The sequence below is a fragment of the Meriones unguiculatus genome, chromosome 8 (assembly GCF_030254825.1).
Source record: "Meriones unguiculatus strain TT.TT164.6M chromosome 8, Bangor_MerUng_6.1, whole genome shotgun sequence".
NCBI lineage: Eukaryota > Metazoa > Chordata > Mammalia > Rodentia > Muridae > Meriones > Meriones unguiculatus.
The window spans coordinates 62,648,386-62,664,592 of NC_083356.1; the positions used below are offsets into that span (position 1 = coordinate 62,648,386).

General features: G+C 38.3%; 1 protein-coding gene across 4 annotated transcripts in view; it reads left to right on the forward strand.

Annotated features, from left to right (window-relative positions):
• Nucleotides 1-15,950, forward strand: part of Azin1 (antizyme inhibitor 1) — a 30,759-nt gene extending 14,809 nt beyond the window's left edge. For 3 of the 4 annotated variants that reach the window (XM_060389576.1, XM_021650956.2, XM_021650955.2), the window contains 10 exons: nt 2,799-2,994; nt 3,767-3,940; nt 5,800-5,972; nt 7,290-7,424; nt 9,167-9,248; nt 9,903-9,977; nt 10,624-10,786; nt 11,827-11,942; nt 12,444-12,658; nt 13,562-15,950. In XM_060389576.1, the coding sequence (XP_060245559.1) occupies nt 2,893-2,994; nt 3,767-3,940; nt 5,800-5,972; nt 7,290-7,424; nt 9,167-9,248; nt 9,903-9,977; nt 10,624-10,786; nt 11,827-11,942; nt 12,444-12,658; nt 13,562-13,673 (1,347 nt within the window). In that variant the 5' untranslated portion in view covers nt 2,799-2,892 and the 3' untranslated portion in view covers nt 13,674-15,950. The remainder of the gene's footprint in view (nt 1-2,798; nt 2,995-3,766; nt 3,941-5,799; nt 5,973-7,289; nt 7,425-9,166; nt 9,249-9,902; nt 9,978-10,623; nt 10,787-11,826; nt 11,943-12,443; nt 12,659-13,561) is intronic. The other variant, XM_021650958.2, reaches the window with a different exon arrangement.
• Nucleotides 15,951-16,207: the final 257 nt, after the last annotated feature.

A 16,207-nucleotide genomic window follows, 5' to 3' on the forward strand; every position in this document is an offset into this window, starting at 1 on the left:
TCATGTTCAGCTTACCTCAGTCAAATGAGGTAAAACTTACTTGGAAGTTCCTTACCTCTGCTCTTTCTAATATTTACCTTGGTGTTCATCTTTTTGATGGCCTACTTTCATTCTATTACGTTTAGTGCCTGGTTGATTATATCCCTAAAATTGATGTTCTAGCTGGACTAGTTCTAGTCAAACTATTTAAATAGTATCTATTCTAAATTCCAATCCTAGTATAGCATCCTTTAGAGACTATCTAGGCTGTGATTAATCTCCGCTGTATAAGGAGGGTCGTACACAGACAAACTCCTTGGATAAAAGAACACCCTCAGTTTTTAGCCTCTACCGTAACATGAGATTTTATTTACTGAACTGAATGTAGCTCTCTTGGTAATGAATGTTAGTGCCTTCCAAGTTAAAACTGAATGCTATTTGTGTTTGATGAAATTTCAGCAATACTGCAGTTTATTGTTAATTTTTGATCTAGCCAAAAAGCTGATGCTGCTTAGGAACTATTGAAATGATGGAGTATACCTTCAGGATAAAGGGCCATCACCGAAGGTGGTCTCTAAAATGGGTGGATGGGGTGGAGTCACGAAAGGAGCCAAGCACCTGAGAAACACTATCCACGTTTTTATCTCAGTTTTAATGTCTTTTTGCATCTGTCCCATGAAGGAGTAAAATGGATCCCAAATAGTTAAATTATACAAGACATGAAGCTTTTAGCTTTATAACTAGGGACAAAGGAAATTCTAGTCATTGCATGGAAATATTCTTACTTTGGCTTCATTCAGAGCCACAGGCATTTAAAACCATAAACATTACTTGATGTGGCATAGCTAGACCACTCTCTTAGGGGAGGGTTATTGCATAGCTCAGTCTAGCTGAATGTTTCATGTTCTTGATGATAAATTGCAGGTAGACAGATTTCTTAAACACTAATTTATTGTAATCCGTTGGACAGTGATCTTCTGGCACTTCCTTGAATTCTTGTATAGATAGGATTTTCAGTGCCAGGAGGAAGCAGGTCAGCACTTAAACATCAACAAAGGAGAGTAGAAATTCTGAATAGTATACACTTAAGATTTGTTTTTCCTGTGGAAAGGGCCTGTGTGTGTGCGGCTACATCTGTCAGTGGAAGGTAGGCCAGGGGAACAGGAACATTGAAAAGTGGCAGTTTTAGGGGAGGCAGGAATCGATGCCATGTTGATGTTGATGTTTTCTAAGGACAGTGAAAAAGTTCCAGCTATTACATCAGGGATGCAGCTACATAAAGTTGTTTCCTGAACCCAGAAGAATAATGAAGGTTTATTTGCTTGATTGAGTTGGGAAGGGGTTTATCCTGAAATTTAAATTTGGGTCTAGGGGCTAGAGAGATGGCTCAGAGGTTAAGAGCACTGTCTGTTCTTCTAAAGGTCCTGAGTTCAATTCCCAGCAACCACATGGTGGCTCATAACCATCTATAGTGAGATCTGCTGCCCTTTTCTGGTATGCAGGCACACATGCAAGTAAAATGCTGTTTAAATAATAAATAAGTTTAAAAAAAATTGGGTCTAGCCTAGGCTATATAATATAGCTAGATTCTGCCTCTCAAAAAGTTTTTAAATTACATATAAGTTCATATACAGTACCTGGCTTATATCAATTATGACTCGTTTGTTTTATGAAAACAAAAGGCAGCGTCTTACTCTGTATCTCTGGCCAACTGAAAACCTGCTGTGTGCTTCTACCTGGCTTCAACCTAGCAGGAGTGTTCTTGCCTCTCAGGTTCTTTAATTTAAGAATTGTGCTGCTACTTCTTAAAGTGTTGGGGTAAAAGGTGCTTGCCATAGCACCCAGTTAAACTACTGTTTGGGGGAGTTACTAAAATGATCATTTCTAGACATTATTAAATGCCAATAATGAAAATGGGGTGTTGCCTATTAAATAATTTCACCAAGTCATAACCTTGTAAGTAACCCACATTTTAACTTGAAGTTAAGACCTAGATAGCTGCAGATTGTCTCTCACCTGTCCCTTCCTTCACCTAATCGAGGTGTTTGTGTGTGCACGCACATATGTTTGAAAGTGTCTCATTTTGTACAATCTAGGCTAGCCTCAAACCCATGGTAATCTCTTACTTGTCCTCCCAAGTACTAGGATTATTAGCATAAATTACCAAGCCCAACTATCTAGAATTTTGTTAAAATACAGGTATCTGTACTTTGTTTGTTTGAGACATGGTCTCTACACAAATGGCTATCCTGGGACTCACCATGGCTACAAGTATACATGCTTCCCTTACAGTGAACGCTTTAAATTCTTCACCTGAGTGAGTTTGTATGATAATTTGGGAACTAGGAATTTAAATAGCCTTGAACTCTTGATCCTCCTATGCTGGGAGTGCTGGGATTATATGCCTGTATACTTGGCTTGTTTGTGTAGACATGTGTGGCTGTACAGATCAGAGGTCAATACTGGGTGTCTTACTCAGTCACTGTCCATCTCACCCTTACTTTTCCGTCAGCTAGATTGACTGCTTCCGCATCTTTAGGGTTACACGTATCCATTGTCACACGGGACTTTTCAGTGAGGGTACTGGAGTTACAAACTCAGGTCCTCATGCTTCCATAGCAGGCGCATCACTGACTAAGCCATCTCCCCACCACCTCATTTAATTTACTCTTAAAATAGTAGTAAAAGACCAGTGTCTCTACAGTGTTTAGTGATCACATCAGTTCTTCACAGGATTAAATACTTGATAATTTTAGTGACGCATTCAATACTGAAATACTGAAATAATGCAGATGTTGATCTAAATTATGTTTTTACAGTTTGTTGCATATTCTAAGGACCCAGACATAGGCTTGGTGGCCCGTCTCTTGTTCTCCTGGTTTATGACTTTCGGCTTTGTGGAATACGGCTGAGATGAAAGGATTTATTGACGATGCAAACTACTCCGTTGGCCTGTTGGATGAAGGAACAAACCTTGGAAATGTTATTGATAACTATGTTTATGAACATACCTTGGTAAGTGTGCCATCATATTATCCCAGTACAATGGTTTTGTGAACACACACTGAAAGTGTCCCATCGTATTCAAGTACGTGTGTGTTTGATAATTTTTCAAACTTCAAACCAAGTGGTTGGTTATGTTTCTCAGACCCTGACCTGGTAAAAGAACGTGGTCCAGTTAACTTCTGCAGTTTTGTGTTTACCTGTGTATGTTGATAGAATTTGATCACTTATTCTGGGTAACTACGTACTATACCAGGAAACTTCCCCAGAACTAACTCTATACTTATTGCTACTTTAAGTCATTTATTTTCATTTTATTGTAAAATTGTTTACATTTACTTCTGTGAGTAGCATGGCGGGTTTTGTTTCTATGTAAAAGCCAGATTTCTTTGTTCTGTGTTGAAGAGTTCTATTTCTCAGAAAAAGTATCTTGACTTTAATATACAAATATAACCAAGCAAAATTTACCTAACAAAATTTCCCTATTTCTCTACTTTGTTATCAGGGTTTTGAGGGCGAGTAGCACTTGATGATGCTAGAAATCCCTGAAAACAAAAGCTGTTCATATCATATTGTTAGGAAGCTCTTAACCCAACTCTTAAGTTGCTTTTCAAGGGTCAGATAGAAATACTACTTCATTCTATTTAACATTTAACATCATCGCATATTTAGTGAAGCTTTGTCCTGCACCCTTAACAAGCACCGTGGGTATGGTGGAATACTCTTTTTCCACATCCCCTCTTTCAGTGATTTTTGATCTTTTCTCTTTCACCATCCTCAATAGACAGGGAAAAGCGCGTTTTTTGTGGGGGATCTTGGGAAGATCGTGAGGAAGCACAGCCAGTGGCAGAGCGTGGCGGCTCAGATAAAGCCGTTTTACACGGTGAAGTGCAACTCCACTCCAGCTGTTCTGGAGATCTTGGCAGCTCTTGGAACTGGATTTGCTTGTTCCAGCAAAGTAAGTATTTCTCTTTTCCACCAATAGCAGCATTTTGAAATCACTGCCTCGCAGCTACACTCAACGTAGGAAACGCAAAAAGGTTGATATTTGGCTTTTAAAATAACTAAATGTAGTCCAGCTGGGGAAAGAATAGTAATTTTTCTTGTTTGTTTGTTGTGGTGTTGTTTTGAGAGAGGGCTTCTATGTGTAGCCTTGGCTGTCCTGCTCGCTCTGTAGACTTAAGCTGGCCTTGAATTCACAGAGCTCCACCTGCCTCTGCCTCTCTGAGTGCTAGGATTAAAGGCATGCGTGACTGTGCCCAGTTAGTCTCAGTTTTTCAAGTATATTGATAAAAGGGATGTTACACTTTGAACTTTGGAGAAACTTTTTCTTAAAAATCAAAAACCTTTATTTTTTATTTTTTATTTTTATTGCTTGCTACCAGCAGAGACCAGAACTGGAGGGGTGTTTTGTTTTGTTTTGTTTTGTTTCCCCCTGAGACAAGGTTTCTCTGTGTGTAGCCTTAGCTGTCCTACACTCAATTTGTAGATCAGACCAGGCTGGTCTCAAATTCACAGAGATTCTCCTGCCTCCACCTCCTCAAGTTCTGGGATTACAGGCATGTGCCACTGAGCCCGGCTACAACTATAGTTATGGATGATTGTAAGCTTCCATGTAAGTAGTGAGTGCTAGAGTAGCAGTGTTCTTTATAGTTGGCTGTGATAGTTTATTCCTTTGGTTCCATCATTTTGGAGATGTGGATGCAGGAGGATCAGGAAGTCAAGGCTAGTTTTAGCAACACAATGATTTTGAGCCAACCTGACATACATAAAACCCTCTTTCAAAACCAAATTTCTTTATTCTTAGTCTATCATCTCTTTTTCTCTTCTCACTTTTCTTTTGAAACAGGATCTCTAGCTCAAGCTGGTCTTAAAACTCCCTATGTAGCTGAAGATGGCTTTGAATTTCTGATCCTTTTGCCTCTCCCTCCCAGGTGCTAGGGACAGATTCGGATTGCCACACCCAGTTTGTTCTGTGAATGGAGCCCAGGGCTATTAAGTGCACAGCACTTCATTACAACCGAGCTACATCTCAGACCCTCTGCTGAGATCCAGTAAATACTTGTGAAGTGTGAGATTGTTCCTGTTAACAGGTTTTGGCAGAGTTGGAGGAAGTGGCTCAGCAGTTAAGAGCACATACTGCTTGTGCACAGAAAAACCTGAATTTGATTCTCAGCACCCACATCCAGCAGCTAACAACTACCTATAACTCTAGCTCCAGGGGGATCCAGTGTATCTGGTTTCTGAGGACACCTCTACTTGTCATGAGAGAGAGAGAGAACGCAACCACACACATAAAGACATAATTAAAATTTTGCATTTAGGGCTGGAGAGATGGCTCAGAGGTTAAGAGCACTGGCTGTTCTTCCAGAGGTCCTGAGTTCAATTCCCAGCACCCACATGGTGTCTCATAGCCATCTATAATAAGATCTGGTGCCCTCTTCTGGCCTGTAGGCCAGAATCTGGGCGGAATACTGTATAAATAATAAATATTAAAAAAATTTTTGTTTGTTTTTTAAATTTTGTTGGATTCCAACAAAGTTCTGTGTGCACCTGTGGAAGTCAGGACAGCTCTTGGGGGGGGGGTATTTGTTCTACCATGTAGGTTCAGGGCATTAAAATCATAGTAGGGAAGTTTTTACCAAATTGTAAATTCTGTAACATTATATTGGTTTAACACAAAGGTAAACAATTTATGAACCTGTTTACAAGGCATGTGGTCCTGGGTTCAGTCCTCTGAATTGGCAGGGGGGAGAATAAGGTACTCAAAAGTAATTAAAATTTTAATGCTAAATGATAGCATTAATTCTTTTACAGAATGAAATGGCTCTAGTGCAAGAATTGGGTGTATCACCAGAAAACATCATTTATACAAGTCCTTGTAAGCAAGTGTCTCAGATAAAGTATGCAGCAAAAGTTGGAGTAAATATCATGACATGTGACAATGAAATTGAATTAAAGAAAATTGCAAGGAATCACCCAAATGCCAAGTAAGTGTACACCTAAGTATACTGTTGCTAATTAGTGTTTGTCAAGCTAGAGCAGGGAGCGATGGCAGGGCCAGTGGTGTGCAATGTAACTTAATATTACTTAGGCTGACAGCAGTTTATTTTATGCCTACTTTTGATCCTTTTTATGGAATTGAGATGGAATGAAGCATTCTAGGATATGAATTATTAGAGCCTGGAAGAAAATTTGATGTGATCATCAAATTAAGGTCATAGGTCTGTGTATGTATGTTCCTAAGAGTTTATGTATCTTTGTCTGACTCAGCATTTCTCAACTGCTGGTTCTCAACCTTTGGGGGTCAGACAGTCCTTCATAGGGATTGCCTAGGACCATTGGAAAACACATATTACAAAAGCAAAATTACAGTTATGAATAGCAACAAAAATAATTTTATGGTTGGGTCACCACAGCATGAGCAACTATTTGAAGAGTCAGCATTAGGAAGGTTGAGAACCACTGTTCTAACTTGGTGGTTTTACTGGTGTAAAATGCCTTGAAAACCTTTGGATAAAGGTATTTGGGAAAAAAATTATAAACACTTGTTCTGAAAAAGATACACCCTTTAATCTTTAGAAGACAGACCAACTCTGGCTTAGTAAGAATTATTTGATAGTTGGTTATAACTGTACAGAAAAAAATACATCAAATCTTGCTTTCTGATCGAGTCATTCATCAAGACTCAATAGGAAAAGTTTTATAAATAGCATCTATGCATTTGTAGCTTCTTAGCAGCTGGTTATTACTTAACTCCTGATAATGTTTGGTAGTCTTAGTTATTTTATCTTACTTGACAAAGATTTCAAAAGAAATCAGTAGAATCAGGGATGGTGTTGAGATACTCATACAATGACTAAAACGTCCTAGTTTGTTAAGGATTAGCTGGCTAGACAGATCTAGGGACTTTGATAATTTTTAAAACCCTTACTATTTTGTTGAACAATGTTGATGGCATTGCTGTTAAACGTAGTCTTTGTTGGTGGGTTCCTGGACTGGAGGACTTCGTTTGGAAGTATGTCATCTCTCATTACAGAGCCCAACTGACACTCTTGCTGCTGCAACAGAGCTTTAACTTGCTGCATTTTTCCAGAATTCCATCCTTGCAAGCTCCATGCCTTAGGCCCTAATTGCTAGTTTTTTCTCTATACAGGATTGTTTTTCATTAGGTTCACTTGATTCATCCATCGCTGGATTTGGGAACACTGGCAACATAATCAACACACTTCCTACAATCTTCAGGCTTCACATGTGCTGATGATGATGTAAACCAACTCTGCCCCAATCATCTCCCCTTCTCTTAGGGTCTTACTACATATTGCAACAGAAGATAATATTGGAGGTGAAGATGGGAGCATGAAGTTTGGCACTACACTGAAGAACTGTAGGCATCTTTTGGAATGTGCCAAGGAACTTGATGTCCAAATAATTGGGGTTAAGTGAGTATTTTATGATATGTTTTTAGTACAGAGAAGAATATCTTTCCTCTTTTTAAGACAGTATCTCTCCATGTAGTCTTGAAGCTAAACTGCAGGTGTGTAAGCCAGTGAGTCTTCAAACTCAGAAAGAACTACTTGCCTTTGCCTCCTGAATGCTGGTGTTAAAGGGTGTGCGCCACCTCACCAAGCGTGTCTTCCTCAGACTACTTAGTCAAGTTATGTCTCCTTCCTCCTATTACTGATAAGATAGTGTATGGTAATTAAATCTCTTGGTTTTGGTTTTACCATGCTAGGCATTGAGCTCAGAGGCCTTTCTTTATTGCTACAATCCAGCCCTGGCTCTACACAATCTTCTGTTCCCCCCACCACCCCCGGTTTCTTGAGACAGTCTTGCTTTGTAGCTCTGTTTGGACTGAACCTGAAAGTCTGCCTTATTTTCTAAGTGCTGGGATTGTTGATTGTGTACCACTAGCCAAATCATCTTTTAATTTAAATAGGAGGTAGGAGGAATTTGCTCTTGATTCAAATACTTTTTTAAATGGCATTCAACCTGTAAGGTGTAGGTATCCTTTTGTTTCTGTTTCTAATGATTTTTTTCCCCTTAATCCCTCAGTGGCACTTTAGTAAGTCAACCTTTGAAGCCAGGTATGATGGTGCCTACAGTCCCAGCACTTAGGGATTAGAGATAGGAAGAGAATTTTAAGTTTAAGGCTAAGTCTGTCTACATGAGACCTTGTCTTCAAAAAATGGGAGTGGGGGGGGGGTTCATCTTACCTTTTTTTTTTTTTAATATGAAAAAACAAAGTCTCAAATGGGTGGTTTGGTGCTGGAGAGATGGCTCTGCAGTTAGGAGTACTGGCTGTTCTTTCAGAGGTCCTGAGTTCAATTCCCAGCAACCACATGGGATCTGTAATGGGATCTGATTCCGTCTTGTAGTGTGCATGAAGACAGAGCACTCATATATAGTATTTAAAAAAGAAAATAGGTGGTTTCATTGTGTTTTAGTTTAGGACATGATCTCGCTGTCTAGCCCAGCTTGTCTAAAACTAGCATAGGTGATTAGTGTTCAAATGACAGAGTTTGTGATGCCATTTGATTGATGGTGCATGCTACTTTGTCATATACATAAAAGGCAAGTCATGTTTTATATCCATGAACTCTGACTATTCTGTGTCAGCTTTCTGTTGCTGATAAACAGTTGAGGAGGAAAGGGTTTATTTGGCTTACAGGTCCATCACACAAAGCCAAGGTAGAACTGGGGGCAGGAACCAGGATGCAAGAACTGAAGCAGAGAGCACAGATGAATGCCTCCTGGCTTACTCTGTGTGGCTTGCTCAGCGTACCTTCTTAAACTGTCAGTGTATATAGGGGTCATTTGTCACAGTGGGCTGGGCTCACATCATTGAGAGTGTGTCCCACACACAGTGCACATAGCCCACTGATGGAGGCAGTTTCTTGGTGAGGTTCTTTTTTTCTTAGGGAACTACTTTGCATCAAGTTAAATAAAATAAATACCTAGCCAGCACAGTAACTGATACTTAGTGGTGGTGTTTATAGAGTTACAGTTTTGTTGGACCATTGCAGTGTAACTTGCATAATTAGATTCTACTCTTGTACCAAATGTTTGGTAAGGTTAAAAAGTGCCCTCAATAGGATCATCATACTGAAAAATTGAAAGGAATAACACGGAGTGCTTCAAAGCCATGCTTTTTTTAAATTACGTACTACTTTATTTCTTTCAGATTTCATGTTTCAAGTGCTTGCAAAGAATATCAAGTTTATGTACATGCCCTGTCTGACGCTCGTTGTGTTTTTGATATGGCTGTAAGTTCTTTATTCTATTTTAAACCAGGGTGTTGATTCATTTCAGAATTGTTTTCAACTAGTGTGAATTAATTGCTGTTTAAAATTGGTATAGAACACACATGATTTAATTTTTTTTTTTAGATTTTATTGTGTTGCTTGCATGTATATATACACCACACACACACACACACACACACACACACCCTGTGTATGCCTGGTGTTCACAGAACTTGTGGAACTGACATTAAAAATTGTTTAAGCTGGGAACTGAACCCAGGTCTTCGGCAAGAATAGCAAGTGCTCTTAACTGCTGAGCCTTTTGTCCAGTCCTACATACCTGATTATTATATTTTTTTTGTTTTTCCAGACAGCGTTTCTCTGTGTAGCCCTCCCTGGCTGTCCTCTGTAGACCAGGCTGGCCTCAAACTCAATCTCTTCCTGTTAGTAAAAACCAAAGAAGTTGTGTTTTGATAACAGGCATCTGCTAGTAATTTGAGTATTCAGGAGGTGGGGGCAAGAGGGTACGTTTGAGGCCAGCCTTGTCTGAAAGACTGTATCTGGAAAATAGGTGTAAAGCGGGCCGTGGACTAAACAACAAAAAAAGGTCAGAAATACTTACCTAACTAGGACTTTGTTTTTTATTTGTGTATGTTTTGTTTTGTTTTCCTCTAGGGAGAATTTGGTTTTACAATGAACATGTTAGACATCGGTGGAGGCTTCACAGGAACTGAAATTCAGTTGGAAGAGGTAAATTTCTTTCAGAGGTTGGTTGTATTTATAGGGATAATCTGCTATCTTTGCTACATAGTTAGTAGGTACATAGACCAGAGTTTTTATAATGGCATAAACTAGAGCCTATAACACCCATCTTAAAATTTCTAAGAAAATGAGCAGGAAACTAGACCTAGTTTAGAGTTTGAAGTTCTATGAACCCTGTCAAATCACAAGGTAGTCAGTCACTCACTTGTTGATTTATTGATGTGATGTGCTAAGCATCAGGTTTAGTCACAAGCTAGGCAAGTGTTCTACTACTGAGCTGATGAACCCAGAGCTCACAAAAGTTAATGTCTGAATTGTAGTCACATATGAACTCCCAACTTAGTGGCATGTACCTCCTGCCTTTCTGCAATGTGTAGAAGTTAGGAATTGAAATTTTACTCCTGTTGGTACCAATCAATTCAGTATTAAAAGTAATGTTTGTTTGCTTGTTTTTTTTATTTAATGCATTGTGATTATTACCATATAAGCTTGTTAATTGAAGATATCTGCTGAGTAGCTAAGCTTGTTGCTCTAATTGAAATTGCTTAGTTTTCTTAGGGAACTTTAGTAGGTATTCAACCTGGAATTCTATAATCCAGTATTGAAACTTAAACCTATAATTTAAAACCCATAGGTTAATCATGTTATCAGTCCTCTGTTGGATATTTACTTCCCTGAAGGATCTGGCATTCAGATAATTTCAGAACCTGGAAGCTACTATGTATCGTCTGCATTTACACTTGCAGTTAATATTATTGCTAAGAAAGTTGTTGAGACTGATAAATTTTCCTCTGGAGGTAAGTTATAAAGTTTGTATCTCGTATTTTACATAAAACTTTGCTTTGTGATTTTTCACCCTAAAAGCCATTATTTCATTGTGCTGCCATTACATTCCTCTTGTCTCAGATGGAGAATGTACCTCATACTTTGCTATAGGGCCAGAAGTGTTTAAATTCATCCTCAAGTCAAACCAACAAAAACTGCCCTGTGTCATTGTAGAAATATGGTTTATATTAATAAGATCAATTATTTTTTCACTACAGAAATAGCCTTTAGTCCTTTAGAAAAATTGGCTTTCCCACTAGTGTTCTTTACTGTTTTTTTGTTTGTTTGGGTTTGTTTTTTGTTGTTGTTAGTTATAATTCAGTCTAGGACCACGTTACACATGTGTGGGTTTTTTGTTTTTTTTGTTTTTGTTTTTATTTTTGGAGACAGTATTTGTGTATCATTAGGAAGGTGTGCTAATGGTCAGTTCTAATACTGGTGGTGTTGTATTTGGGCATAGGTGATCAACCCATCAACCCTAGGTGATGGGTTCTTGACTGGTTTTTGTTCTTTCTGTTTTAAGATTTTGAATCTCATGTGTATGTGTGTGGTTTATATGCTTGTGAAAGTGAGTATAGGTGCCTAAGAGACTAGAGGTGTGGGTTCCCTTGGAACTGGAGTGCTTACCAAGGGTGATAGGAATTGAACTTAGGTCCTCATGCTATCAACCGCAGAGCCATCTTTCTAGCCTTCTAGGTTTTGCTTTTATTTATTTAAACACTGGTTCTCGACTCTTGAAGCACAGGCTAGCTAGGAAGTGTGTGTTGTAGCTAAGTATCTTGTGTGAAATGCTGGGATTCCATAACAATAGGACTCTGGTACATAAAAGGTGTTTTGGACCCATTTTTCTTTCCTAGTCTCAGTACTGGATTCAGTCGTTTTCTCCATGAAGCCATCCTGGCTTGTTTTTCTGGAGAGTAGAATTTAAAACCCAAGGAGAGTAGGATTCCCGTATGTTGAGTTAGGTGTGTTTATTTTGTTGTGTTTTAAATTCACCTTCCTTTTATTTCAGTAGAAAAAAATGGGAGTGATGAACCAGCCTTCGTGTATTACATGAATGATGGTGTTTATGGTTCTTTTGCAAGTAAACTTTCTGAGGACTTAAATACCATTCCAGAGGTTCACAAGGCAAGTTTATATGTTTGTTTTTCCAAAACATATTTGGCAGTTTAAAAGCAAAATAAAAACAAGTCTGCTAGTTGGTTTAGTGGCCATGGGCCCCACATGGCAACCAAATTGAGCTCATGCAAGTTGTCCTCTGACCTTTAGTCATGCGCTCCTAAACACACACACAAATATACATACACCTACACAGAGAACTACATGTAATTTACATTTTTGTAATGCAATGCAAATACACTTATGTAGGGACATTGTACAGCTCAGAGTCCATTCTCATGATGGATTCAGTCACCAGGAATCCTGCCTCCTTAAAGCTCACTTGAGTGTTTCTAGGACTCATGTTCTTGTCTCTTCGGTTTATTTTTTTGTTATGGAGTTCATAGTAACATTTGAGACTTATGCCTCACCCCCAATCTCCCACAGGTGTATGAGATCTGAGAAAATGAGGTTGCTTTTTTACTCACATTCAGTACCTTAAAGAATTTGATAAATTTTCTTTTTCTACAGAAATACAAGGAAGATGAGCCTCTGTTTACAAGCAGCCTTTGGGGTCCATCCTGTGATGAGCTTGATCAAATTGTGGAAAGCTGTCTTCTTCCTGAGCTGAATGTGGGAGATTGGCTTATCTTTGATAACATGGGAGCAGATTCTTTCCACGAACCATCTGCTTTTAATGATTTTCAGAGGCCAGCTATTTATTACATGATGTCATTCAGTGATTGGTAAGGTGATTTTATTTAAAAGCAGATGGGATATTTGAAGATGGGATATTTTAGATTTGCTAATCCACTGTATAACAAACAGATATAAAGTAATAAGAAAAAGAATCATTTAAATGAACATTTCACACCATGACAGATAGTTTTCTTTTTTCTTGTTTTCGTATTGTTTGAGAAGGGTCTCTACAAATGTAATCCTGACTGTCCGGCACTCAGTCTATATACCAGGCTGGCCTTGAACTCACAGATGCAGCTGCCTCTGCCAGTACTAAATCAGCTGGGATTAAAGGCAGGTTTTATCATGCCCAGTGATAGTTCCTTAATGTATTTGCAGCCTTTGCATGAAAAGTAGGTAAGTCAGCCAGGTGCAGTGGTGCACGCCTGTAATCTCAGCACTCAGGGAGGCAGAGACAGGTGGATCTTTCTGTGAGTTTGAGGGCGGCCAGGGCTACACAGAGAAACCCTGTCTCAAAAAAGCAAACAAAAGTAGATAAGTCTTGGCTATGGAATTGGCTGCTACACAGGCATGAAGAGCTAAGTTGGGGTGATCTTAGTGTGGAATGGGAGTGATGTTCCCACACAGAGGTCAAATTCCCTGAAGTTGGAAAAACTCCAGACTGCTGTGATCTACCTCATGGGTATAGGAAGTTAAACCCCTGCCCTTCACAGAGCAGTATGTACTCTTAAGCAATTAGGCATTTTTCCAGGCCACCAAAAACCCCCTTTATAACATGGATTAAGTCTATTATATTTGTCAGGCTTAGGTGGCAAGCACTTTTACCAGCCTTCTCCCTAGCCAAGAACTAGATTTAGGAGGGACTGGGAGACTACTTGTTACCACTTCATTGTATTTGTGTTGTATTATAAGTATTGAAATCCTGTGTTTTGCTTATTTCTTAAATACAGGTATGAGATGCAAGATGCTGGGATTACTTCAGATGCAATGATGAAAAACTTCTTCTTTGCACCCTCTTGCATTCAGCTGAGCCAAGAAGACAGCTTTACCACTGAAGCTTAAACAGGCATTAACGCTTCTTTAGATCTGAAGTCGCAGGTTAAGCTTGTCTGGTCTACATTCCAGTGTGGGGAAAAAAATTCAATCAATCTTTATATTCTGTTAATTCTCTTATAAACAAATTCATAGTAGTAGTTATTTGGGACCAGACAAAATCAGCTTTCATCTATAATTCATTGGGGTAATGGGATTTTAGATAACGTATCCAGATTTAAACATACCAGTTCGACCCACCCCTTAAGCGTTTAAAATAAAATATGCAACAAAATGGATGACTTAGTGGAGATGGAAGCCCTTTAATTGGGTTCCCCATCAAATCGTTTACATACAAGTACACAGTTTTATAATAAGGATTCCTGTTAAAAGTCTTGTAAAGTTGATGTCTTTCACCCAGATATATCACATGTGAGTGGAAGACCAGTGTGACTTCATTAGATATGTTTAGTGTATTTAGAATGTGTAAATTTGTGCTTTGAACTGTAGTTTAATAAATGTAAAATTGCATCATAGTATTTGTTGTGTTTGACCTAATGTAACCCTTGTATGATTGCAATAAAACTTTGTGTAGATTTTACTGTCTTTTCAGGCTAAACTTTGGGAACGGGGCTAACTAGCAAAGGTAGTTTTGAAGTAGTTGTGTGTATGGTCTTTTGAGGATTAGTTTTCTTTATAGTCCATTTTAGTTTGGTTTGGCTCAATACACTTTTTAGTTATTTAATTAGTAATTTAAGTAAAAGTGTTTGGTAAATCATTGTGAAGTTCAGATTCATTATGGAGAGTTGATGTGCAGTTAGCATGATGTTTAACAATTTTAACACCAAAAATGTTAATCCTGCATAAACCAATTGTAATAATAATAGGTGTTTCTGTATAGATAGGATGCATAGAGTACACTTTAGTAAATCTTTGAATCACAAATCTTTTGGCTGATAGAGAAGATTTTATTAAACACTGAAAACTTGGTGGGGAGGGGAAAGAGACTGCAGAGGACTGCAGAACCCTAACCTTAAAGAAGGGCTATGTCTGTCCATTTCCAGCATCCTGATGCCCCTTCGCACAGATATTTAAATCTAGAGGGCTTTGGGGTGGTGAAGCACACTTTCTTCAATTTCTCACTTGTAATGGTATCAAATTGGAAATTTTTTTGTTACTGTTTTGAACCTAGTCCCTTAGTTTCTTGTTATTTCCCATTTGTTCAAACTTAGTAAATCTTTTCGTACTAAAGCTTGGTGGTGGTGGGGAGGGAGTTAGCATCACTTTTGCCAGGAATTTGCTTTATTCATTGCTAGTGTGTTAGTCCTAGGTCTCAGAATCACAGTAGTAATGAGACAACTTACAGGGGTCATTTTTCCTAACTTACTCTATGTTCACAAGTGGAATTCCTGTCTCCCAAGAGGAAATGTGACTTCACTTTGGTGCCAATGGACAGAAAATTCTACCTGTGCTACATAGGAGAAGTAGGGGATGCACTTACATAGCTGGTTTTTACACCTTGATTTCAAGGTGGAAAGAAATCGATCATGAATCTCTAATTTCAATCTCAAACCAGTAGGTGCTTAATATTTTTTGATTTGAATAATGCCCACTTGAATATCATGGGTTCTATTAATTATAAGAACAACTAAAGACCCCAGCTCATTGTCACCTAGTTGCCCTTGGACTTTTTTCCAAGGAATAATACGGGGTTTTATGCAAAATTCCAAGCTACAATGTAACTTTGAACTAACGAGGAGGAATTGTTCCTTACCTTCTTTGTATTATGCATTGTTGTGGTCCAGAAATGCCAAAACGTAAAGGGTGGTACAACTTGAGTCCTTGGCTTGACTGTACAGGCTTGAGCTGTGTGTGGCATATCATCAATTTTGCCTTGTGCATAGGCCAGCAGTTGGATGTAACAGCCCAGAATTGCTAATCTCACATGTGAATGATAGGTAAACTTAAGAATGTCTGTATTGTATTTGAAGATTGTTTGCCATAAATCTACAAGTTAAACCTATGTATTTCAATTTGGTATGCTTAAGAATAATTAATGTAAAATCTTTTTATATGATATTGTAATCTCAGTTCAAAGTTTAATTGAAAATATAAAACCCAAATGATTTCTATATATAGTAAATTGAACTGTAAAGGTAACTTGTGTGATTCTGAATACACAGATAAAAATGTTTTTATTCCTCATGCTTTGATGGCTTCTATCATGAAATAGACGTGAAATTTTATGAATTTTGTGTATATTGCCCATGTTCTTTTAGAATCTATTAAAAGTAAAGTGATCTCGGACTTGCCTAGCACAGTGAAAGTTTTGATGAGTGGATATTCACCTTTTAAAACTTTGAAGTTGAATCACTATTCAGTATAAATTTAGATTAAACTGTTTTGGCCTGCTGAGGTGAAAACCAATACCTCAGTTTGTTACTGGGTAACATGATAGGAAATTCATTCTTAGTATTTTTCCAGATGGAGACATTAAGTTTAAACAGTATTTCTTACATAATAGAGTAATTTATAGGATGGTGGTTAAAAGAGATAGACTGGCT